Source organism: Lissotriton helveticus, chromosome 5_1 (assembly GCF_964261635.1).
Source record: "Lissotriton helveticus chromosome 5_1, aLisHel1.1, whole genome shotgun sequence".
Taxonomy (NCBI): domain Eukaryota; kingdom Metazoa; phylum Chordata; class Amphibia; order Caudata; family Salamandridae; genus Lissotriton; species Lissotriton helveticus.
Genome location: NC_136065.1, coordinates 1,735,730,238 through 1,735,757,444, shown reverse-complemented (window position 1 = coordinate 1,735,757,444; position 27,207 = coordinate 1,735,730,238). Strand labels below are relative to the sequence as shown.

Below are 27,207 nucleotides of genomic sequence, written 5' to 3'. Positions count from 1 at the left end.
TAAGGTGTCCCAGGGCCATTTTAGTGGACCAGGCCCAAATCCAAAAAAGGCCGCCATTTTGAGAGTCCTCTTGCAGCCGCCTGTCGCTGTAGCATCAAGAGCAGCCGAAACTCAGCTGAATGGCAACTGAAACGGTAAAGGGGCGCCCCACTACATTTCAGCATTGTAGGATGACCACACCAGTACAGCAACTTGCTAGACATCACCTCGGTGCCATCCGGATCTCGGCGCCCCACTGCAGATGAAGTGCCTCTCAACTATGAAACCACCACGGTGACATCCGGATCTTGGCGCGTTGTGCTGCCTTCGGCCTATTCGCACATCGGTCCGCTACTGACGCCATCTCACAGGCTAATGGGGCGACCCACGCCGAGTTTCAGCATTGTAGGATGACCACACCAGTACAGCAACTTGCTGGACATCACCTCGGTGCCATCCGGATCTTGGCATCTCAGCGCCTTGTGGTGTCAGTCAGAAAATATTGTTGCGCTGCCTTTGGCCCCATTCGCACATCAGTCCGCTACTGACACCATCTCACAGGCCAACAGGGCGCCCCACGCCGACTTTTACCATTGTACGATAGCCACACCAGTGGCACAACTTGCTAGACATCACCTCGGTGCCATCCGAATCTTGGCATCTCAACGCCTAGTGGTATCTTCCATACAGAAAATATTGTTACGCTGCCTTTGGCCCCATTCGCACATCGGTCCGCAACTTAGACATCACCTCGGTGCCATCCGGATCTTGGCATCTCAGCGCCTTGTGGTGTATTCTCTTCAGAAAATATTGTTGCGCTGCCTTTGGCCCCATTCGCACATCGGTCCGCAACTTAGACATCACCTCGGTGCCATCCGGATCTTGGCATCTCAGCGCCTTGTGGTGTCTTCTACTCCGAAAATATTGTAGAAAATATTGTTGCGCTGCCTTTGGCCCCATTCGCACATCAGTCCGCTACTGACACCATCTCACAGGCCAACAGGGCGCCCCACGCCGACTTTTACCATTGTACGATGGCCACACCAGTGCCACAACTTGCTAGACACCACCTCAGTGCCATCCGGATCTTGGCATCTCAGCGCCTTGTGGTGTCTTCAAATCAGAAAATATTTTTGAGCTGCCTTTGGCCCCATTCGCACATCGGTCCGCTACTGACGCCATCTCACAGGCCAACGGGGCGCCCCACGCCGACTTTCAGCATTGTAGGATGGCCACACCAGTGCCACAACTTGCTAGACACCACCTCGGTGCCATCTGGAACTTGGCATCTCAGCGCCTTGTGGTGTCTTCAATTCAGAATATATTGTTGCGCTGCCTTTGGCCCCATTCGCACATCGGTCCGCTACTGACGCCATCTCACAGGCCAACGGGGCGCCCCACGCCGACTTTCAGCATTGTAGGATGGCCACACCAGTGCGGCAACTTACTAGACACCACCTCGGTGCCATCCGGATCTTGGCGCGTTGTGCTGCCTTCGGCCTATTCGCACATCGGTCCGCTACAGACGCAAACTCACAGGCCAACGGGGCGCCCCACGCCGACTTTCAGCATTGTAGGATGGCCACACCAGTGCTGCAACTTGCTGGACACCACCTCGGTGCCATCCGGATCTTGGCGTGTTGTGTTGCCTTCGGCCTATTCGCACATCGGTCCGCTACTGACGCCGCCTCACGTGCCAACGTATTTTCTCCGCATTTTATACCCTATGCCGCATAACAGGTCATGTGACTTGTTTATAAAACTTTTCATTGGTTCATTTTACTTTTGGTTTCCTAATGATGGAAGGCTTGATCATATGACCTAAAAACAACACTTTTCATTGGATGAAAACTTTTTTTTTTTCCCAAACGATGAAAGCCCCACCTTGTTTCTGGATGTTTCAGACTGAAGCTGGCGTCAGCATGAGAGCACCACCATCTCGTAGCTCCGTCGTGGTCATTCCGCGAGCAATCATGGCAGCCGCTCCCCACCAGAAGCCTGCAGGAGTCGGGGCCCCCAAAACTTTTGATGAATTCTCAATGCGGAGGGGACGCTTTCGAGAATGGGGTCCAAGACCTAGCAGACAAGCGTCCGATTTCCAAGGTGTCCCAGGGCCATTTCAGTGGACCAGGCCCAAAAAGGAAAGAGCCTGCCGCCATTTTGAGAGTCCTGTGACAGCCGCCTATCGCTGCACCGCAAGAGTGGGCGCAACTCAGCTGAATTGCGGCTTTTGACACAGTGGACCAAAAACGGACGGAATGGCAACTGAAACGGTAAAGGGGTGCCCCACTACAACAGATGACACTCCACCTGGAGAGGCCCGTTCACACCGCCTCCCCCGGGGCGCCCCACGCCGTTATTCGGAGCAGCATTGTAGGATACCAAAATCAGTGCGGCAACTTACTGGACATCACCTTGGTGCCATCGTTCTGCTGCCTTGGAACTATTCGCACAACAGTTTGCTACTGATGACCCACCCCCCGCGACGCCCCACGCCGTTATTTGCTGGGTGGCAACTTACTAGACATCACTTTCGTGTCATCTAGATTTCGGCGCGTTCTGCTGCCTTGGAACTATTCGCACAACAGTTTGCTACTGATGACCCACCCCCCGCGACGCCCCACGCCGGAAATCTGGACGTTGTGCTGCGTTGGGACTATTCGCACAGCCGACCGCTACTTCGTTGTTTTTCCCTAAAAATGTTTATATGTTATTACTATTTTTGTTTTCTTGTATATATTTATAAATTATTAAAGTTTTATAATCTTACTACTTTGTCGGAGTGCTATATATTTTTAATGTGACACATAATTGTAAAAACTTTGATGTACAAAGAGTCATCCCTGGAATCTTCCGCTTCACGCTCGGTCCCCTCCCCAATCACAATACAGGATGGTTTTCAGATAATAGCAACGCTTCTGCTGTGACGGATCTCATCGAGTGTGGGCCTTGATCTACTATAACTCCTTTGAAGAGGGGTGATTCTTTACAGCTGTGGCCATAAACTACATCTGCAGGGCTAGCTGATAGCCTAGGACCGGCCTGGACAATCGGACACAGAGGAAAAGGAGTGTCAGAGGGTGCGGTAGTGAATAGGGCGAAAGGGAGGTGTCGGGCGGGCACAGGGTGTGATTCTCAGGGAAGAGCAGCGCAGATGGGGGGAGGTTTATTACCCATGCATAAGACAGAGAGCGGGGGTGACCACTGCCTGGGTGAGATGCTTGCGAGGGTGGGGAGCCATGCTAAGGATCGACAGCGTGCACAGAGTGGGTCTGGTCAAGGCATCTAAAATGGCTGCCGTGCACGACAAAAGTGTGGCATTTGAAAAAAGACAAGATGGCGCAGACAATGTTTTTCAACACTTCCTGATTTCCTTTGAATCGAACGTTAACAGACGTTGGGGCATATTACCAAAGTTAAGCGATATTTATCCCTAACGATGCATTGCAAAGATTTTTTTACCGTCAGAAATTATCGCACATAAACCTTGCTATTATCAAGGTTTATCGCAAATACGATAAAAAACGACCGCAATGCATTAATATCGCTGAAAACTCAGCGATATTCATGCATTACCGAGCTAATGCTCTTAGCCATGTTATCCACCTCCCATTGGATAACATGGCTAAGAACTGCTCAGGGCAGCTGTTACTTTTTGGAGATATTCGCGCTTATCTCGAATATTTCCAAAAGTTGATAATAGGAGATAGCGATGTTAGCGACTGTTTCCAGTCGCTAACATCTTGGCATGCCCACTTTGCATGTCATTAGTGATAAATATCACTCACATGCAAAGTGGGGCCCAAGATGGTCGCTATCTCCTACTAGCCGTCGCTAACTGGTGTTAGCAACAGCTAGGTAATACAGATATAATTTTATCTCCGCGAAGCGGAGCGCTGTTACAGATATATATCTTGTTTTTGAACGTTAATTTCTCAAAATGCACTGAAGCACATATATTGAGACCTAGCAAAGGCACATCGGGCTACCAGTCCCTAATATTTTACCAAGTTTCGTGCAAATCCATTCAGCCGTTCGATTATTATTATTATTTTTTTTTTTTGCCCCGCGGGGCCCTTTTAAAACCTCCACATCAAACCTAGGGGGTCAGCGAGGATCTACTATGCCCCCTTATGGTCATTTGCCCCTTCGCTTTGGCCTCCTCTTGTCTCTCGATCCTACCGAGAGACAAGATGGCGGCCGCTACGTACTGTTTGGAATGTTTACAGACACCGGAGAGCCAATCAGCTTCGCTTCGCAAAGCTCCGTAACGCGAAAAGTACGCGAAGCGGTGCGCTGTTACAGATATATATCTTTTTTTGAACGTTAATTTCTCAAAATCCACTGAAGCACATATATTGAGACCTAGCAAAGGCACATCGGGCTACCAGTCCCTACAATTTTGCCAAGTTTCGTGCAAATCCATTCAGCCGTTCGATTATTATTATTATTTTTTTTTTTTGCCCCGCGGGGCCCTTTTAAAACCTCCACATCAAACCTAGGGGGTCAGCGAGGATCTACTATTCCCCCTTATGGTCATTTGCCCCTTCGCTTTGGCCTCCTCTTGTCTCTCGATCCTACCGAGAGACAAGATGGCGGCCGCTACGGACTGTTTGGAATGTTGACAGACGCCGGAGAACCAATCAGCTTCGCTTCACAAAGCTCCGTTGCGCGAAAAGTACGCGTCCTGGGACGCTGCCCGGTCCGCTGTTACAGATATATATCTTTTTTTAAACGTTAATTTCTCAAAATCCACTGGAGCACATATATTGAGACCTACAAAAGGCACATCGGGCTACCAGTCCCTACAATTTTGCCAAGTTTCGTGCACATCCATTCAGCCGTTCGGGCTAAAAGTGAGGCCAACCGCCCTATGGAAAACTCAATGTTAAAAACACGTTTTGGGACCCCCCTTTTTTCTCGACCCCCCCTGGACGAAACCCCCCCCCAATTTTCAGGGGCTGCTCAGAAACAAAATGAGCCATTTTCCTGAAAATTTCAGCCAATTCCGTCCACAAACGCCAAAGTTATTAGACATAGAATTTTCAAAAAACCCATAGAGAAAAAATCCTAACTATATATACCTACTGGCGACCGCCAGTAGGTAATATATATATATATATATATATATATATATATATATATACATATACATATATACATATACATAATCCCGCCCCTTTCATTCGATCGCACGAGGGCCACTAGCGTATGACAAATGTAAGGAATACAGAAATAAAAATGAAATTCATATTGTTTAATATACTTTTATAAATTAGGCAATGATTGGCTGAGGGGGGCACTGTATATGAACAATATGTGTAATATGAGATGCATTTTTTCTCTCAAGTCACATGTTATGCTTATGGGGCATCAACTCACTGGGGTTGGAACTTGGAAGTCAGTTACTGACTTCATTCATCCCATTGCTACACAATGTACACATCAACAACTCTTGCGCGCCTCCAGGATCCAGAGCACCGCAGATATAAACTATATCAAGGTCACCAGTGCCACTCTCTGCTAACTCTGCATATAGTGGGGGCTCCGGGGGCTCGGGACATTAAGCAAACAACACAGACAAGCGTGGAAAGAGCCCCAGCAGTGGGAAAACATCACTGAAGCTGAATGTGCACAAGCAAGACTAGCGATGCTAGAATGGCAATGGAAATCAAGCTAAAGTTAAACTAACGCAGGATACGGACAAAGATCACCGGCAAACTAAGTAAAGAGGCCATGCTGCAAACAGATGCAGTTGCCCAACTGGTCCGTACCCCACAACAGAAATCACCACTGCATGCACAAACAACGTGAGCCACGAGGCTTGATGAGTGATGATGACGTAGGATAAATATCCACATTTTGAAACAGATGTCATGCGCAGCAAAACAGCATTTCATTTATTTAGTTTGAGTCAAGTAAACGAAAATCAAACCTGATTAGACAGAAAGGGGTTAAAGGCCAAGACCCTGCTGCCCTTCCGGCCTCCTGACCTGACTAGTGTTTTTGCACACGGTGCCCCACACTGCGCAGGTCAGGTGGCATGAGTGCTTGGGCCTCAGACTCGGTTAATATCAAGTCTTTTTTACTGCCCCATGGTGACAATCACTACGCTGAAGAAAAAGCAGCGTTGGTTTTTATACTTACTGGTGGCACTGCCTTTACGAAGGGGTTTGCTGCTGCTGGTGCTGCTTCAAATGATAGTGCCCGCCTCGGCTTCATGCTACGGTGCTTTACTGACGGTGACGCATGCGGTGCGTGTGTGCCGGTGACGTGACATTTAATCTTTTTTTTAAAAAGGTTACGTAGGCTGACGCAGCCCCTACACGCAACACGGAAGTGAAGGAAACATTGCATGGATATGGATTTATAATCGGCTCTCTCAGCACAACAATACTGTTATTCAACAGGACAGACTGTAGCAGAGTTTGACTAACACCGCAGTTAGTGAATCAATTATATTTACTTTGTCATGAATGAGATGGCGACGTGCCGTGAGTGCAGTCCTGATGTTAATGTGAGTTGGCAGTGTAGACCCGGCCCTGGTAAATAAGTGCCGGTGCTAAGCACCGGAAAGCACCGGCACAAATTAAGCACTGACTGAGGGCACACCCGATCTGTTTTTCTCCAGCTGTCCGATTCGACGTGACACGCGTTCCGTTTACTAACATGAACTGCTGCACAATAGGAATAGGGAACTTGGTGCCTGGGGGTCTGTTCTGTTGGTCTGTGTGCCTGGGGGTCTGTTTTTCTGTGTGCATGGGGTCTGTTGTTCTGTGTGCATGGGGGTCTGTTGTTCTGTCGGCCTGGGGGTCTGCTGTACTGTGTGTATGGGGGTGTGTTGTTCTGTGTGTGGGGAGGAGTCTATTGTTCTGTGTGTGAGGGGTCTGTTCTGTGTTCCTGGGGGTCTCTTGTTCTGTGTTCCTGGGGGTCTCTTGTTCTGTGTGCCTGGGGCGGTCTGTTGTTCTGTGTGCCTGGGGGCCGGTTTTTCTGTGTGCCTGGGGTGGTCTGTTGTTCTGTGTGCCAGGGGGCCGGTTGTTCTGTGTGCCAGGGGGGCGGTTGTTCTGTGTCCCTGGGGTGGTCTGTTGTTCTGTGTGCATGGGGGTCTGTTGTTCTGTGTGCATGGGGGTCTGTTGTTCTGTGTGCATGGGGGTCTGTTGTTCTGTGTGCCTGGGGGTCTGTTGTCCTGTGTGCCTGGGGGTCTGTTGTTCTGTGTGCCTGGGGGTCTGTTGTTCTGTGTGCCTGGGGGTCTGTTGTTCTGTGTGCCTGGGGCGGTCTGTTGTTCTGTGTGCCAGGGGGCCAGTTGTTCTGTGTGGCAGGGGGCCGGTTGTTCTGTGTCCCTGGGGTGGTCTGTTGTTCTGTGTGCATGGGGGTCTGTTGTTCTGTGTGCATGGGGGTCTGTTGTTCTGTGTGCCTGGGTGTCTGTTGTTCTGTGTGCCTGGGGCGGTCTATTGTTCTGTGTGCCTGGGGGTCTGTTGTTCTGTGTGCCTGGGGGGGGTCTGTTGTTCTGTATGCATGGGGGTCTGTTGTTCTGTGTGTGGGGGGGTCTCTTGTTCTGTTTGCCTGGGGTCTGTTGTTCTGTCGGCATGGGGGTCTGCCCGATGGTATGTATGCATGTAGTAGTGTAGGTGTGTTAGTCTGAGAGTGCATGGATGTTTACATGCATGTATCATCTATGTCGAGTCAACATGTGCTTGGATGGTGTGTATCTGTATTTACTATAAAAGTCAAACACATTCGCTTTGCCAATATTTGGATTTCATCTCACTTCAAAAGCAAATTTAAAGTCTAATTTTACGCCCACTTTACCTCTCAGCCTTGGTCATGGTTCCTCTAGAGAGATAACGGATGCAGAAATCTGACATTACTAGAAACAGAGTGGCTGGCTTTTATCTGGTATAAATGCTATCCCCAAGGCCTGTAAGTATGAGTTTTTATGAAATTGCATTGTTGCATGTTGCCTAGCTGCAGGGAGGAGGTTAATATTGTTGTGTAGATATCTCAGTGCACAGGAGGCTGTGGCAAATTACTCAGGACATAAATACAGTGGGGAGTTCATTGCATTGATTGTAATTCTTTTCCCAAACACATGTAAACTCAAACATACTCACACATGCAAACAGCCAAAAACACCAGCACATGTAAACGCAAACCTGCTCACACATGCAAACAGCCACAAACACCAGCACATGTAAACTGAACCATACTCACACATGCACACAGCCACAAACACTAGAGACCAACAAGCAGACAACCACATCCACTCACTTATTCTGATAATGGGAAGTTCCAGGCTCAAGCATGCGTACCCGAGGGCCCTAGAACAGGTGAGGTGCCAAAGATATAAAGACAACACTCCTAGCATTACAGAGTAAAGCTCATTCTCTTTCCGGTTTTTCAAAGCTGTTCCGCTTAGAAAAGGGTCAGTTCCTCTTGAGCATTCCACAAGAGTGACTCGCAGAGTAGCTACAGCAAGAGTCACGTGCTGCTTCCTGGGTGTATAGGCCTATGGGGAAGGCATATGAGTCATCAGTCATTGCTTCATAGGTTCCTCGCAGTGACCGTGTGTAGGACATGTATAATTTGATCATTGAATAGTCATATTGTATGGCTAAGCAGACCTTGAAGATCAGATTTTTTCTTTTTTGAGTTTTATATAGCGCGAACTAGACCTGAGACATCGGGTATCAGAGCGCTTTACATGAGCACCAGTTTCGTTATAGATGAACACCTTCATTTTTTTATTGGTAGGCACGGGGAGATTAAGTGATTTGCCCTGAATCACAGGATGTAGAGTGTTGTTGCTGAGACTCTAACCAGGTTACCCAGCTTCGAAGCCGACCGCTCTAGCCGTAAGGCTACATCCTCTCCCCTTGATTGTTGATTGTAGTCAATTGGTCACAATTATGCAGCTCTCCTGTACGGATCGCTCATAGTGTTCTATTTACTTAATAAAAAATGTTTGGGGAAAACAACAAAAGTGTTTGCCCATATAACGTTATTTTGTATTGCACGTTCTTTAAATGCCATTGTCGACATCCGCCATGCCGCTGTGCTTTTTCCTTGAAGCACATGTCTTTTCAATGCCATCTGAAATTCCTGCAGAGATTGGATGGGCCACATATTGGGCGATGTGGAGTTTCAGTGTAGAAGGACAGAGATGTAAAAGTCCCAGAACTAGGAGGCAAACATGGTGGATTTGGTGTTGTTTGAAGGTTGTGATTGGTGGATCTAAGGTTCTGATCTGGTGTGTAGTATGGTAGAGTGTCAGAGAGGGTGTTGGGAGCCGTGTCATTTGCTGATTTGAAAGTTGTGATTGGTGAATCTAAAGTTCCGAGTTGGTGTGTAGCATGGTAGGGTGTCAGAGAGTAGGTTGAATGCCATGTCATTTGCTGATTTGTATGTCCATGTAAGTGGTTTGAATACGGTCCTGTTCTTGAAAGTGAGCCAGTTGGCCTGGTGACAGGATTCAGTCTGAGCATAATAGGACGGAATGTATGAAGCTCTGTGGTTATACTGAATAAGCAGCTACCTATGTTATGCCATCTATTAATGTAATAAGTGCACTTTCACAATTGCTTTATTAACCTTCCTGCTTTCTCAAATTTGCTTGAAAATGCACGATTTTTCTTCTTTTTTTTCAACATTTTCAAAAGGGGGGGTTATCCCACCAAACCCCCCTTTTGGGGTTTGGGCTCGCTCGCTGCGCTCGCTCGCTACGGTGCTGTATGCTAATCAGTTTGCGCCCCACCACTTTAAAATGTCACCCACCGCCCCTGCATGTGAGGTACCTCAAGGATCTGTTCCACCTCCTGTACCCGCTAATGTTTATCTCGTGCTTGCCGATGAGGTGAAGAAGGAATGCTTTCAGTGCTAGATGAAAAGCTAGCAGCACGAGGTAATTGATATGGAGATAAGATTGACCAGGTGTCCAGTGACCCTGTATAATTGTGAGTTCGATCCCAGCCAGTGAGTGATGTGTTCATTGTTATGGTTCTCTGTGGAACTAAGTCTAGGAAAGGCCCTTCTTTTATAAGATTGGTGGCATTCCACCACTGCAGAGTGGCAAGCTTAATGCAGAGCAACACTAGATCTTCCAGTTGACTGTCCGCTTGAATCCATTGATGCGCTAAGCATACCTGCAACGGGTGCATATAAAGTCTGGCATGTGGTACAATGTCCATACAGGATGCCATAGTGCCTTGGAGATGCATGACAGTTCTTACCGCTATCTGCTGATAAGGCTGAAACTGTGGAATAAGTGTCTGGAAAGACTGAATCCTTGCCGCATTGGGTAAGCTATCCCTGATTCTGAGTTGAGGATGGCTCAGAGGCAAGGTTGCATTTGAAGAGGTTGTAGGTGGTACTTGAGTACATTGACTGTGAAGTACATTTCTGGTAGTTTGAGTGTGTTGAAAACAGAACTGACAATTTGTGCTCTCGATGAGCCAGTCGCCCAGATAAGAGAAAACGAGTATGCGTAAATGAGCTGGTACTATTGCTAGACATTTGGTAAACACCCTGGGGGCTGTAGTGACCTTGAACTAAAAATGTGTTCCATTTAGTACGAATCTGAGCTATTGTCGATGTGCCAGTGAACTGGAATGTGAAAATAGGCACCCTTCAGCTCCAATGCGGCCAAGAAGTTGCCTTATTGCAGATGTGGATTGATATCTTGCAGAGTGACCATGTGGAAGTGCTCTGAGAGAATGTACCTGTTTAGTGGTCTGAGGTCCAGGCTTTGGCCTTAGAGACCCGTCCTTCTTAGGAATAAGGAAGTAAAGTGAGTAAACCCCTTGGTGTATTGGCACAGGTTATATTGCTCCCTTTTGTAGAAGAACTTATACTTCCTCTTTGAGCAGCTGCTGATGGTCTGTTGACAGTCTGTGGGTGCAAGGTAGAATGTTTGGAGGTGTTGAGGTAAGCTCCAGGCAATAACCATGTTGGATAATATCCAACACCCACTGGTCGGAGGTGATATTCTGCCATCCAAGAAAGAACTGTTGAAGACTTTCCTTGACAGGTGTTATATGATCTGGGGGAATGGCAAATAAGTCAGAGTTTTGTGGCAGATGGTTTAGAGAAACCACACCTACTTCTGCCTCTGAATTGTTGCCTCTGTAAGAACCTTTATAGAACCCGCTAGGCAATGTATACTGTGACTGGGGATGCTGAGGTGGAGGTGTCTGAAGATGTGGGTTTTGCTGTTCCACGGCAGGGGGAGCAAAGAAAAGTTCCTAGTTGCACAGTTATTTGTAATGCCCCTATTGCTTTGCACGTCTTATTATACTTTAGAATTTTTTCAGGTAGAGTATCTACTTGAGTGTAGGAGAGTAGGATCTGCTTACTATGGTTACCCCCACTTTTTGCTGGTGTTTCAGTGTCTTTCGACTTTAGTCTGGCTGGGGCCCTGCTAATCAGGACCTCAGCCGAGCGACCTTGACCCTGCTTCCAGGCAGGTCGTTCCCCACACCGCGAAGCTCCACCTGACCTGACTGCGCCTGTGCTCCAGCCCAGCTGCTGCCAGTTCGAGGCCCACCTCCACCCGCAGGATACCACCTGCGCCTCATCCCTGGTGGCCAGTGGTAGGACTGAGGTCCGTTTTTTCTGCCGCTTTTTGCAGCGCTTGCTGTGCCTGTTTTCTGTGCCCCTGGTATTTTTCACTGTTTTACTTTTTGTTGCACCACTGTATTTGCTCTCCTTTTGACCCCCTGTGCCCACTCTGCCTCTGTTCCTGGCCCGCTTCCCGCCGCTGCATCCCCTGCGGCCCGACCTCCGCTCCCATTCGCTCGCTCCCCCCTGGCAGCTGCTCCTCCCTTCCACCTCCCCTTCTTATGGAGGCAAGCCCGTCTGCGCCCGTCCGCCCCTGGATTGCGCACTGCGCCAGGATGCCTGGACCCTGTGAACGCCACAACGCCCGACGCCGCTACAATGCCAGCACCCTCCATGCACTCAACACCGGACGATCACACACATGCTACCGGGTCACCCCGAAGCACACCCAAGGACCCTTCACCTGCTGGAGCTGCAGCTTCGCCAGCAACCGGCCAGCCAAACCACCAACCAAGGAACCAAACTACCTCAACTGCATCCTCCTCAACACACGCTCCGCCCGCAAACTCTGGGACCTTCTCAACTCCACCACCCCGGACGTCGCCTTCCTGACGGAGACCTGGCTGAACCCCGCCTCAGCACCCGACATCGCCATAGACATGCCAGAAGGCTACAAGATCACCCGCAGGGACCGCACCAATAGAGTAGGAGGAGTAATCGCCATCGTCCACAGGAACACTCTCAGAGTCTCGACCAACACCAACGACACCCTCAGCACCGCCAAACACATGCACTTCCAGATCCACACTGACCCCAACACCACCCTCAGAGGAACCCTCGTCTACAGACCCCCCCCCCCGGACCCTGACCACAGTTCAGCGCCTCCATCGCCGACTTCATAAGGAAGCGCGCCCTCGCCTCCACAGACTACATCCTCCTAGGAGACCTGAACTTCCTCCTCGAGAACAACGACGCCGCCAACTCCACAACCCTGATCGACAACCTCGACAACCTCGGACTCAGACAGCTCGAGACAACACCCACCCACGCCGCCGGCCACACGCTCGACCCCATCTTCACTGCAAGCCCCCACGCCTCCTTCAACCACACCACCGACCACCACTGCATCCACTTCACCTTCAGGAAGCCCACCACGCACCACTGCACTCAACAGATGCCTTGACGCCGCTGTAGCAAAGTCAACGAAGACCAGCTAAACACCACCCTCGCCCAGAACCCTCCCGCCGACTCCACCGACACCGCCGCCTGCAACCTCAGACAATGGATCGACGGCTGCGCCAACACCCTTGCCCCGCTCAAGTCACCCTCCAACAGCCACACCAGCAAGAACGCCACCTGGTTCACCGAAGACCTCCAGGCCTCCAAACGAACATGCCGAAAATTGGAGAAGAACTGGCTCCGCGAACAATCACCGGACAGCTACACAGCCCACAAGAACGCCACCCGCAGACACCATAAACTCATCAGAGCCGCCAAGAGGGCCTCCTTCAAGGACCTCCTAGATAAGGCACACAACAAAAAAGAGCTCTTCGACATCGTAAAGGAACTCCCCAACCCCAGCTCCAACACCAAAGACATCCCGCCTTCGCAAGACATGTGCGACTCACTGGCCACCTTCTACCACCGCAAGATCACAGCCATCTACGACAGCTTCAGCGCCACAACTACCCCAACAACCACCACCCCCACGACCACCACCCACACCAACCACCTGCTCTCCTGGACCAGCGTCAACGACGAGGACACCAGCAAGATCATGAACAACATCCACTCTGGATCACCGTTAGACCCATGCCCTCACCATCTTCAACAAAGCCGGCACAGCCATCGCACCCCACCTCCGGAAAGTAATCAACATCTCCTTCGAGACAACAACCTTCCTGGAGAGCTGGAAGCACGCCGAGATCAACGCCTTACTCAAGAAACCCAAGGCAGACGCCAAGGACCTCAAGAACTTCCAACCCATCTCCCTGCTTCCGTTTCTGGCGAAGGTCACCGAGAAAATCATCAACAAACAACTGACTGGCTACCTCGAGGAGAACAACATCCTGGACCCATCCCAGTCCAGTTTCCGCAGCAACCACAGCACCAAAACCGCTCTCATCGGCGCCACCGATGACATCAGGACCCTACTTGACAATGGAGAAACAGCGGCCCTCATCCTCCTGGACCTGTCAGGCGCCTGCGATACGGTCTGCCACAAAACACTACGAACATGCTTACACAACGCCGGAATCCAAGAGAAGACCCTGGACTGGACCACATCCTTCCTCTCTGGCAGAACACAGAGCGTCCGCCTCCCCCCATTACGCTCCAAGGTCACCGAGATCATCTGCGGCGTACCCCAGGGCTCAGCCCGACACTGTTCAACATCTACATGGCACCCCTCACCCACGTTGCCCAACAGCACGACCTCAACATCATCTCCTATGCCGACGACACCCAGCTGATTATCTCCCTCGTCAAAGACCCCTACACCGCCAAAACCAACCTCCACGAAGGAATGAAGGCCATTGCAGAATGGATGAAGAACAGCCGACTGAAGCTGAACTCAGACAAGACGGAGGTCCTCATCCTCGGCCCCAACCCTGGGAAGACTCCTGGTGGCCGACAACACTGGGAATAGCATCAACACCCACCAACAACGCACGCAACCTAGGGGTCATCCTCGACGCCACCCTCTCCATGACTAAGCAGGTCAACGCCGTCTCCTCACCCTGCTTCAACACCTTCTGAATGCTCCACAGGATCTTCAAGTGGATCCCCACTGAAATTAGAAAAACAGTCACCCAGGTCCTCGTCACCAGCAGGCTGGACTACGGAAACGCCCTCTAAGCAGGAACGTCGGCCAAACTCCTGAGACGGCTGCAACGCATCCAGAAAGCCTCGGTATGACTGATCCTCGCCATCCCCCGCCGCAGCCACATCACACCCCACCTGAGAGACTGCACTGGTTCCCCGTCAACAATAGGGTAACCTCCAAGCTCTTCATACATGCACACAAAGATCTCCACAACACCGGCCCAGCATACCTCAACAGACGACTCAGCTTCTACACCTCCACCAGTCAGCTCCGCTCCGCCGGCCTCGCCCTCGCCACAGTCTCACGCATCCGAAGAACGACAGCCGTCAGCAGATCCTTCTCCCACCTCCCTGCTAAGACCTGGAACACCCTCCCCACCAACCTACGGCAGATCCAAGACCTACTGGCCTTCAGAAGACTCCTCAAGACCTGGCTCTTCGATCAGTAGCAGCAACCCCCCCTCGCAACACCCCCCTCCCAACGTCATGAGACCCTAACGGGTATGTAGTGTACTTTATAAATGTCTTGATGGATTGATTGATTGGGCTGCTTCCTCTCTAAATTGATTGCACGTACATTAGGTACACTCCAGATTGGTTACTGGGTTACCCTTGTGAGTCCCTAGTATATGGTACCTTAGGTACTAAGGGTATAGGTACCCCAGAGGCCTACCAGGGTCTGAAGCATGTATTATGCCACCCCTGGGAAGCCTTCCAAAATGGCACCACAGGTCTGCTACTGCAGCCTCGGTAATGTGGTGCTTGCACCCCTTACTAAGATATAGGCTACCTATATTTACCTTTAAATACAGACACATATAAACCTATAAGTCACTCCTATGACAGGCCTTAACATTCCTGAATGTAGAGTGCTTGTTTTTTTGTGAGAGGGTGCCTAAGCATGAGCTGAGCCCCTCTCTGCAGCTTTCGGAATCACTTCTCTGTAGCTACTCTGTGATACAGCCATACCATATACTCTTAAGTGCATTATAACCTCGTGGTAAATGCTAATTTTGGAATGGCTGCATCAAAACATGTCATGTTTGGTGTCAAACACTTTGGAATCCTATCCCCCCCCCCCACGCGCCAGTTCTGGCGGCGGGGGTAGAATTCCACCCTTCTAGAGGGAGAAGACATGTACATCTTTACTTAACCGGTAATAGTTTAAAAGAGCCCCAGCATCACAAAATGGATGCTGCTGCCACAGACACGAGTCTGACCTCCTGCTGCTGGATGAAACTCCGGCAGGGGAGGCCTGGGCAATAGGTTTCCTGTCACAGGTAGGTGTAACCACCTCCCCAGACAGACCTTAGTGTATTGGGGCAGGGTGGGTGCATTCAGTGAATGCTGTTCAGACAGTGCCTGGGGCACACTTGGTGTCCCTGTGCATACCCCAGTTCAAACTGGTTGCAGGGGCACTCAGCCCCTGCTCTGGTGCGAAACTGGACAAAGGGGAAGGGGTGTAACCACCCCCTCCCCAGGACCTCCCATAGGTGGGACCTTAGAGTTAATCTAACCCCTAAACTTAGTGTAAGTATAGGAACCCAGTCCTTAGGACTTTAGATTACCCTGGACGAACCTCTGCAACATATATCCTGGACCTTTGACATTCTATTTCGACTAGAAGACGGAAGAATCTCCCTTGGGGTCAAGGAGTGACTCCCCTGTTCAAACAGGCACCAAAGAAGCATCTTGCCGGTCTGCATTTCCGAAGCTCCCGCTGGATCCCGAAGGATTTGGGACACAGGACCCAAACTTCCAGACATCTCCGAGGGCGACACGAGATCACAGCAAAGCTGAGACCCGCAGTCATCACGAGAGATGTGGAACCGGAACCCCTGGACACTGCGCACATTTGTTAGTGAATTGACTTCCCAAGTTTTCCCGAAGTTGTGCCTTGGGCTACTTGTAGTCCAAGCCCTGAGCACCATTTGCACCAAAGATTGTGGGCCTACACTCCATGGGCCCGCTTCTAGCATTTCTGCTTGAGGCTCCTTCACGATCCCTGTTCCGTCAACTGGAGGGTCCACACGAAGGCAACTCTTCTGTTTCTTGGGCTTTCCTGGTTGATCCAGACATGCCCTGACCCCTCCAAAGGGTGAGTCCCTCAGACCTTGCTGGTCTGCACCGAGGCCAATCTTTGCTTTCTGCGTGGGTTGCTGTTGCCAAGGCTTGTTGGGTCCAATCCAGATACCGACAAAGCAGCACTCGACATCCTTCGTGGGACAGCTCGAATCCAGCTCCTAGTTGTCATCGACGCCTCCTGGTTCTCGTGGCTGAAGAGTCAAGCTTCACCTTCTTCACCTGAAATCACCCGACATTGGTTGGCATCTTCTTCTCGCCTTCCTGGTCACTGGCTAGTGACCCAGACTCTGTCTCCTCTGCTTTCAGGTTCTTCAGATCTTTGATCCATCCTTGGATCCACCCGGTCACTTTTCACTTGGTCGCCTGCAGCACTTCTTCGCAGCTCGCCATAGCAACCGAAGACGAAACCCGACACGAAAAGACACCTATGCACCCGGCTTCCCTGGATGAGGTAACTTGAGTACTCCGGTGCTCCCGTGGGTCTTGACTCTCGAACTGTCTAGTACTGAAGGAGTTTGCTCCTAGTCCACTCCTAAGTGTCCCTAATCTGTAATTTTCCAACCGCGACTTTCCCCCATAGAAGTTAATGGTGATTCGCAGCTGTGTTTAGGCACTGCAGGTGTCCCCCGTGGGTCCTCTGTGTCACTACCTTGGGTGGTTCCTGTTGGCTCAGCGGTTCTAAAGGCTCTAGGCCTTGTATCTATGTCAGTCGTGGTTCTTATACCACTTTCTTGGTATATGGTTTGTGACGCCCCTTGGGCTAATCATATATTGTGCTAATCTACGGTGTGCTAAATAAGTTTATGTTATGTACTTTTGCCTCTAGCCTCATAAAGCGACTAGAGGGATGTGTTTAGAATAAATACATATATTTCATATATATACCTGGTGTGGTTCTCCTTTCATTTGGTCATTACATGAGATTATAGACTGGTAAAACAAGCTGCCTTACATTCCTTCAAGACTTAGCCTGAAGGCTGCTCTCCACAGCTACCACTAGGATAGCTTTCTATAAGGTTGTCTTTAACCTACCATCAATAAGGGGTCGTTTGGACTGGTGCAAGGTGCCCACTAGAATAGTGGACAGCATATGCCAGGCCAACTTCTCCCACTGGGGGCCAAAGAGGTGTTCCCCATCAAAACGTAGTCCAAGGATATTTTGCTGCACTTCCGGCTTTAAACCTGAAACCTTAAGCCATGCATGCCGCTGAATGAGGACACTTGTGTTGATGCCTCTAGCGGCTGTATCAGCTGCATCTAGAGCACAGTGAATATAAGTGTTTGAAACTAATTTGCCCTCTGAGGTAATCTCAAATGCTCATTTTTTGTAACTATCGAGAGACGTTGCGGGCAGGGGGGGGGGATGGAGTCCCTCCAATGTTTTTGAGTTTGCCCTCTTCCTTGCTGTTGCGACCACTAAAGAGTGAAGTGGTAGTTGGCCCTTTATGTATGTTGGATTGGTCGGGGATGCCTTACATTTTTTATTGACCCATGACGTAATGGGTCGTGCTTTGACAGGGTCTAAAAATATTCTGTTGTTTGTCGCAGCATGCCTTTGAGCATTAGCAGGTATTGTGCCCAGCGTTAAGTGGATGAAAGTGTCTCAAATAAAAATCATCCTAAATTAGTTCAGAGTAGAACTGAACCTAATTATAACTGGCAGCCCCACCTATAATGTCATGGTAGGTAGAGGCATGGTCTGGTGGGGAAGGCTATGCAGGATACAAATCCAGGCATGTGTCAGTATTTGGTTCTGTGTCATAAGTGTCCCACGAGTCATCCTGATGGGAAATAGAGAACTGGTTCCCTTCATCCACCTGTTCCTCAAAAGAATGAATGGAGCTCTGTGGTGAATCATGTGTGTCTGCAGGAGGTGAAGGTAGTGGGGAGTGTGTCCATGGTGCCACAAGTGGTGGTTGGCTGATGGGCAATGAACTGGTGGCCTTATCCACTTTCTTTCTATGGTTTAGTGGGCAGGGGACCTCCATACTTCTTCAAAAGTCAACTGCCTTTCAGCTAGCTTTGCTTCTGTATGAGGAGGTGTAGGCACCATATGAACAGGGTCTGGGTGTATAACTAGCTGTTTTTGTCATGAATGGAGCTGTTCTTGTAATCATTGAAGCACAAGATCCACAGGTACAGAGCTGGCCCATTGTTTGGAAAAGGTGTAAGACTTCGCTTCTGGAGCTGCTTCCAACCCTGAGGGTTTCTGTGCTGAGTGTCTTTGGTCTGATGTACTTGCTTTCGGCGCAGAGGCGAATCGTGGTTTCAGCGCCAGGACTTTGGACTCTGAGTCTCGGCTCAAGGCTGATGACTGGTGAGCATGGATTTTGTGCTGCTCTATTGATGTAAAGTCGAGGATAGGCCTGTCCTATAAGGCTGTTCAGTGGCAACCATGGCCCAAGGACAGTGGTGCCCCGTGTGAAGACTTTGGTAGGTCAGAACAGGATGGGCCCTGTGGGATAGCTTCTGAGGCCGGAATGGATGGAGCACAGTACTCGCAGTTTGTCCCAGTGGAAGGTCTAGGATCTCGAGCTCGGATCACCAACTGTAATCATGCGAAAAGTTGCCCTCATCTGCTGCCAACACTTGGGCATGGGCCTCGTGGTGGTAGTCTTAAGACCTAAAGATGTTTGGAGTGTTGTTGATGTTTTCTTCAAACTGAAAGGTTTGCAAGCCTTGCAAGTGGACTCCTGATGATCCGGAGAAAGGCACAAGTTACACACCAGATGTTGGTCAGTGTGTGGAAACTTGGAGTGTTAGTGTGGGTAAAATCGAAAGGGTATCTGTTCCATCACCATATGGACATGGTGTGGACGAGACGTCGAGCGATGCGAATTTCCTCCTAATGGCAAAGGCCTCTTGGGCCTCGGTTGGCTGTTAACACGTTGATGAGCGACCGCTGTAGAGCTATAAATACCAGCAATGGGGGACAATACCGACGTTAAGGCCTATACTAGTAAACGACAATGCCGAGACGGAGCAGAGGCGTACACGTTTGAACCAGACAGCTGAAAAAACTATCTAACAATGGATGGAGGACCTGGCGCATTGCAAGTACAAGGAGGAGTCAGCATACCTCGTGACTCAAAACACTTCTTTGAAGAAAAACAACTTGCACACGTCTGAGCCTAACACTAGATGGCAGACCTATGCTAAGCATATCTATCTACAGCCATACAGGCCTTAAACACAATGATTTGTAGATGACGGTTTAATGACTGCATAGTGATAGGCGACAAAAATGTAGATTAACTGGGCGTTGTTTTTCACAAGGAATCTTATCATGGACCTAGAAAAATGCTGTCTTACATGAATAAATTAGCAGTGTGCTTTATAAGCCTGCTAACAATTAAGCTCCTGCAGAAAGGACCACTCTCATTCTGAGTGCCCCTGCTAATTCTTCTAGTGATTCCAGCACCTGACAATTACCAACACTGTGTAACTGTGGAGGATCACAGTTACCAGCAGATTAAAGAGGGACCCTTAAGGCCCGCTTTCAAATGAGAAATTACTGGAGGAAATGGTACATCAGGGTTCAGTTCAGCAGGTGGAAGGTCCTTCTCCTACCTCACAGCCAAACCTAGAACGATCTCCTCCATCACCTGCGGCGAAGCCCGACACCGCACCAATTCAGGAAGGATCTCAAGACCTGGCTCTTCGAATGAACCCAACGGAGATGCTCACACCCACCCCTCTGCGCCTTGAGACCATAGCGGGTGAGTAGTGAGCTCTACAAAACCCTGATTGTTTAATTGAGTTCTCCTAGTAATACCTTATTTGGCACAGCTTTAGACTAACCAAAAAAACTAAAAAGTAATCAAAATGTATGGGTGCCTCAAAAAAGATCCACTGGGTTCTCACAGATCTCATAATTCTGACTGGGAAGGTAAAGGAAAATGTTACTTACCTGTACAATCAGTTTGCAGCTTGTAGTGAATTACATGCAAATGCTTTGTGCACTCATGTCCTCTAATGTTGAGGGCAGATGTTATAATTTATTTTTGTTCGAAGTAGAGGTTTTGGTCTTAAGGTGGCTCGTAATAACGCCCAAAAATAATTAGGCAAAACGCTTGCAGTGCCATCAGCTCCTGGTATTATTATATGCAAGTTTTGTTATTAACAAGAGCCTATGTGTCGTGAATTGTGTAGGGGTCCCAATGTGCTCTCTGCCCTGCAAGAGGGGCACCTCATGGAAATGTTCACCTGCAGCTGGGTTCGTGGAACGGCCTCCCCAGTTACAACTTGTTTGCCCACTATTTTAGCTTGCATTTATCTGTGGGTTCGACTACCACTAGATCCTCCCATTGACTCATTACTTGTGGCCACTTCCAGGCCAGACACTCCTGTAGCGGTTGCACGTGCAAGTAAGCATTTTGTACTATAGTGATGCAAGACACCATTGTTCCCAGCAGTTTGATGATCATTCTCACAGTCAGAAGACGTGATGGCTGGTAAAGTGTAAGCAGCCGTCAATCTCTCATTCGGGATAGGTGCTGCCTATCACTGTGTTAAGCATGGCTCCCCAGGAAGGTTACATTTTTTGGAGAGAGACGTATGACTTTTTGTCATTTACAGTGAAGACTAATCAGTGGAGGTACGCTTGTTGCATGTAATAAGGCATTGCTTTTAGTTGCTGCCCTTTACAATCCAGTCGTCAAATATGGGAAGAAATGGACAGCAATGTGACAGGGTGCACTGTAACCACCGCCATTTTTTTTGTAAATACCCATATGGCTGTTGTGACCCCAATGATAAGTATCTTGAATTGATCAATGTTCACTTGCCACTAAACTCAGGTACTGGTGGTGTGCTGGGTGGATGGGGAAGTGGAAATAGGTGCCCTCGAGATCAAGGGTTGCAATGCAATTCGCAACGCAGAACCATAGAATGATGTCCTGCTCTAATACAAATTAGCGGTTAAATGAGTCAAAGCTTTTTGGGAGATTAGGAAGCATAAGGAGTCTAGGGACCCTTTTGTTACAGCGATAATAGTTGCATAGCCCCTTTTTGGAACAATACCTTTCCTTCATCTTGAGTAGCCTTTGATGATCTAGTCTGACGGTGCTCCTCTGGCTATCTGCTGCCCGGGAAGCCACCCTTGGAATACAGTTGGAACTCTGGTCCTTCCTGGAAGGAATGCTGCTGCTGAGAACCGGGAGCAACGATGTAGCAGCAGCTCCTCCTGTCTGTAGGCACCGATAACCAGACTGGCTGGTTTGGATTTGGAGCCGCCCTGTAGCTTCGGATGTATTCATGTCCTTCCTTATCTTTTCAAACATTGTGTTCACCTGTGTTCCAAATATCGACTGTCAAAGGGAACACTAGGAAGGTGCTGTGGGGCATCAGGGCGGATGCCAGAGATCCTCAGCCCCACAAGTTGTCTGAGCAGGATTCTTTGTTAGCTTTCCTGGAAGATGTGTCAGACACATCCAGAACTCATCAGACGTTGGCACTGGATATGATATTCTGCTCTTGTACCAACTCTTTGCCTTGTTTTTGCAGGGTGTTCTCCGGAGATGTTTCAAGGCCTGGGCAAAGTGAACTGTCACCAAGGGCCACCACCTTCCAAGGGGCCCAATGAAAAAGTAAACTTTCTATTTGACCTCTGTCTCTTCTAGTTCTCTTTCACAACCTCTCTTTATTTCGCTTCCTGTCTTTTCTTTACCTTGACTCCATCTCTCTCTCTCCACCCAGAGTCACCTAAAGATTTTTGGGCTAATGGATAAGACAGATTTTAACTACTTTTGTGTGTTGTTGTATCAGGAATTTTAACATATATTCAGTAGTGTCTGGCATCATGGGGGAAACGAGTAATACATTTAAAAGTTGTTCTGAAAAGGGGCCCCCAAAATATGTCTCGCCAAGGGCCCCATAATCCTTAAGCTAACAGGTGTTCTCAGTTGTGAACTTGGTCATACTTTTGTTAACTGCACTGACAACTCTTATATGTGTAGTCTGACTTTGTGGTGGTCAGCTGTTCTTTGAATAACTGCTTTGCCTGCTGTGATGTTATTCAGAGGGTATGTTTTTGCCTAGTAAGGCTCCAAAACGTCTGGACAGTCTATCCTATAATCATGCCAGAGATCATCTCCATGTTCCATAGCGATGTGCTCTTCATATAGATCTGGAAGATCTTAGACATGCTCAGGGTCTGAATCTGTGTGCAGTGTGCAAGTGACTCAGACTGCACAGGTGACTGTGCTGAGGGTGATGGGCTACTGTCCCTAGGCACGTTTTTCTTCGGGCGGGGAATGTTCGGAGTTCCTCAGATTTGTCATCCTCGAAATGGAGTATTCTCTTTTGAACTGATGGTGGCTGCTGTAGGGAACATGCTGGGATGTGCCCTGATCGATGTAGGTTTTCACCTGCCTTACATCAGGCTGTGCAGCTTGTACTTGTGAATGTGTAAAGTCACTCGCCATTAAGGCTGATGCTGAAGTCTGTCCAGACGCTGACTTCAGAGGTGACCTCAGTTCCGAGACAGGAGTCTCAGGGTCTGAGATGGGGTCTTTCAGCTTTGAGGCTCAAAGGCCTGGGGTCAATGGCTTTTCCAAAGCTGAGAGCAGTTGCGGCCAAGTTAGTTTGGTAACAGTAGTCGGCGGCAACTGTGAAAGCTTTTTTTAGTAGCAGCTCAGGGCTCACTGTAGAACTCACTTGAAGCCAATGTTTGCCATGGCCTTTGAGTCGAGACTCCTGTTGATACCAAATCCAGGAGTTGAGATCCTGGAATATTCTGGACATTTTAGGTGCATTCTGTGTACTGGGTGTGGGCATGCACTCTGTATACTGGAGGCTACCCTGTGGGCTCTGAAGATTGTTATCCTCCAAATTAATGGTTCTCGGAGGACAAACATTCTACACTCCGTTCCCTCCGATCTGCTGGGAAACCAGATGGGCCTCCTTTCTCGGCATCTCAGCATGTCCTCACAATGCATTAAATGTTGGACATGCTGGATGGCTCAGGAGAGCTTCATAGTAGCATTTTGTAATGCGCCCACTAACGTCACGTTCAGTAGCAGATAGTCTTTGTGTTTTGAAAAGTCTAGCAGACTGAAACAGTTTGATCCCTTTTGGTGCCCTTAACAACCAAAGGTTACAGAACATATATTGCTCCAGCAACAGAAATTTGCTATTGAGATTACAAATGGAAGGGTGTCTTCTACATAACCGACTCCTCCAGGAGTAATTCTCGTACAACCTGGGAGCAGAATCCTCTGGTCCGGGTCGATTCCGAAGAGATTGACAGTCGTACAGTAATTTCATGTTTTGTAGGAAGCGATTCTGGTCCTAGGAGTCAAACAATTGCCTTTTGTAGCGTAATGGTCCCAGAAATCCAAAGCGTATGCTTGAAACAAGTGGTGTAAAATAAAGAATCCAAAGTGGAGTCTTTGTCATAGAGCATGTGGATCTTGGGAAGGAATTATGAATCATCTTGAAATCAAAACTTCTGCTTTGAAAAAAACAGCTTACAACATGAGCGCCCAACACTCAATGAGGGCAGCCAACACTAAATGGCAGCAGTGTGCAAAACGTGATGCCCCTGCAGTTACTGGCCTCATCGAAAGTAAAAGGTCCTGTTAATGAGGGACCAATAGTGTTATACATGGTCATCTTTCACACTCCAGTCATTAATGACGCTTTGAGCGTGGGTCAGAGGCAATCCCACAGTTAATATTTATACTGTAGGACAAGAGAGTTGACATACTGATAAAGAATTAGGAGGAAACATGAATTTGTTTGTAGGAAAGCATCTTAAACATCATGTGCACTTGTCTGTTTAGTTAAGGAAAAGACTTTAGAAATCGGTATTGGAAGATAAAAATGTGCATCATAGTTGCTGTAAAATGAATGGCATTTAGAGGTGTTAGCAGGAATGAATGATGCAAACTTCACACCTTCCACCACAAACGAGCAATGGTAAGAAATGGTAGCTGCCCGTGGTACATGGCTAGTCAACAGACCAGGAGCAACGCCTACATCAAACAAGCATTCCCAACAATCATTTTTATGTAGGTGGCATGCATATGTTTGCAAAACAAAATGTACAAAATTACCCAAAACAACTATACATAAAAATATACTGTATGCTGTGGGATTATGAAATCTCGTTTACCAATTGAAAGGTTACATGTGCTGCATTATAAAACCTGTAAATAAATAAAGAACAAAGGTGGAAGTAGTAAACATGATGTGGTATTTCCCACCAAACGTCTGCACGAGTATTTCCTTTAGCTACTCCAGAGAGGAATTTGGATCCTAGGTTACACTATGCAACACCAACAACAGCTTCCTCTGAGAGTAGCAATACTTTGCCTCCAAAGGAGGGTGACTTGTTTAGTATTAGTGATTATGGAAAGATAAATACACATTTTAATGATGGCTGTCCCAACATGACTTTAACACACGAGACAAATAATTCAAGTTTCTAACAACATATCGCATTTTTATGAAACACTATCATAAGAGTAGACGTCAAGATTTACCTTGTTGCCCTTTCCATCCATCCTTCAGATTACCTAGTAAATGAAATACACCAATTAAAAGAATGCATAAAACACATATTTTTGACTGTCGCTTTGTGCTACACAAACCATCTGAAAACGTTTTTGAATCTCAAAGGTAGAAATATGGCAATTCACTGAGACTTGGAAGCTGATCAGCATACCAAAGTCTCGCTCACAAATTTCATTAATCAGAAAATTTCTAAAAACAAATGAGCAAGCAAAATTTGTATAAGCCTAAACCATTTTGCAACTATTCAGATGAGACTGAAAACCAATCTGAATGATGGAGTCTACAATGGGAGATTCAAAAGCAAATCAGAATTCCTGAATACCTCTCAGGAAGTTTTGATATTTGAGTGCAAACACCAATATAGCTCCCTGCTTTAATTGAAGGTTTATATAAGATTCAGGAGGGCAAAGAATAGCTGATCTATAAAACAAGAAGTTGGGCACAATAATATGTTTTGCAGTTTTTGATGTTTTAGGGACAGTTAAGATTGTTTGCAAGGAGGGAATTTAGCATTTGATGCTTCGTTAATATAAATACTTTCATTTCTGTTTTGCACTTACAGCTTTAGTTTTCCGATTTATTGTTGGCTTGACGAGTTTAGCCTTCAAGGATTTGTTAAGTTAAAATAGAGCAAGCAACGGTACCAGTGACCTTAGTGAAGTACTTGTTCACATACTATACTTACTGTCAATGGGGTTCATACAGTGTGTCTCTGCAGAAGGTGAGGAGGTGGAGTCATTCATCAACTTTAGTTGGTAGTGTTGACTAGAGAGCACAGACAGGTTCTGGGTGTCCGGTCTAAGATGCCATGAATGGCTGAGGTGGACGAGGGTAGTGTAGAGGAGATATCAAGGAAATGCAAGAACTGGATGCAATAATTATAATAGCACAATGGCTATAGACTTCAAATAGTAAGTACTACCATAGCTTTCCCACAATGTAGCACTATAAATAACAAGTACTACTGTTACTCACCTTCAGTTCACTGTTTATATTGACTGCGTACAAACAAAAGGTCATGCAAGTTCTGATGGAAACTGACCCTAAATCTGCTGTTCTACACAGAAATAATGAATGCTTAATCCCTCTAATGTTATGGCTGACCCATTGCGTCTTCTGCGCTATGGGCTATCCAGAGGAAGGGAGAAGTTCAGAGGAACCCCTGGGGTTCACACTGGATGCTTCCTGCCAATATTTACTTTGATGGAAGCGGACGCAGAATCGATTTCTCATACATTTCAACCTCGAACATCAGTGATCTCAGAGCGAAGTACAGCTCAGATCCCACCAGACTGCACAACGAAGAGCAGATAAGGGCAGCTCTGCACACGTCCGGGGGAATCACTTCCCTCTGGTGAGGCCCTCAACTTAAGGGAGGCATCGTTGGAAAGGGGAGAACCTCCAACCACCCAGCGATGCCTGGCTCAAATTAATTCCCCGCGATGCATCGCAATCTACGTGCAAGAATATCATTAGATCCCAAAGCAATGCTTAATTTGAGCTGGTGGTTTCCGGTGCTTGGCACCGGCATTTAATTGTCAAAACTAGTGCTTGTAACAGTCGGCCATAACGTGGCGCTGTCTGGACAATATAGAGATCACCACAACAATTAATTATTAATTCAATATACATCACATTTCTATTAACTGCTGCCCAAGCCATTCTTATAGGTTTGGGGGCCGGAAATAGTCCGAAATGTCACACCTGTAGGAGTGTGATGGTTAGTAGCTGTGTTGTTACCATCATTGGCAGTGCTGGTAGAGGCAATCTGTGATGCAAGCTGCAGTAGCCTCCTGACAAGAGCCCTGGCACTTATGTATTATTATTTTTTACAAATTAAGCACTGCCCTTAAAGATTCATTGTTTTGTTTGTGAGGGTGGTTACCGGCACCTGACATGGGTCAAACCCATCCCCTTATGAGGGGATAATTTCCTTTTTAGATTTTCCCTTCCAATGGAGGTTGGGGCAATCGGGATCCCAAAGGGGACAAGATCGGCACCTCAGGGAAGAAAATATTTGGAGCTCATCTTGAATTTTGCTACTGCTGGCCAGGGTCTTTATGGCACACCCTCAGGTACCACAGTAAAAATAATGTTTGAAGGAAGCATCGCAGGAAAAGGGCAAATCTTACCTTTGCAGAAATGTCTCTCTCAAGCAGATCCCGGTTTGTGGATAGTTAGTGGACTGTTAGACTTGGTCCTCTCTGCAGGTTCATCCTCAAACCTTTTGCCTTGATCCTCCTATTTTCT

General features: G+C 48.0%; 1 protein-coding gene across 3 annotated transcripts in view; it reads right to left on the bottom strand.

Annotated features, from left to right (window-relative positions):
* The window catches only part of LOC144755777 (butyrophilin subfamily 1 member A1-like), a 369,747-nt gene that overhangs the window by 125,334 nt on the left and 217,206 nt on the right, over positions 1-27,207 (bottom strand). For all 3 annotated transcript variants that reach the window (XM_078645007.1, XM_078645008.1, XM_078645009.1), the window contains one exon: positions 24,927-24,959. In XM_078645007.1, the coding sequence (XP_078501133.1) occupies positions 24,927-24,959 (33 nt within the window). The remainder of the gene's footprint in view (positions 1-24,926; positions 24,960-27,207) is intronic.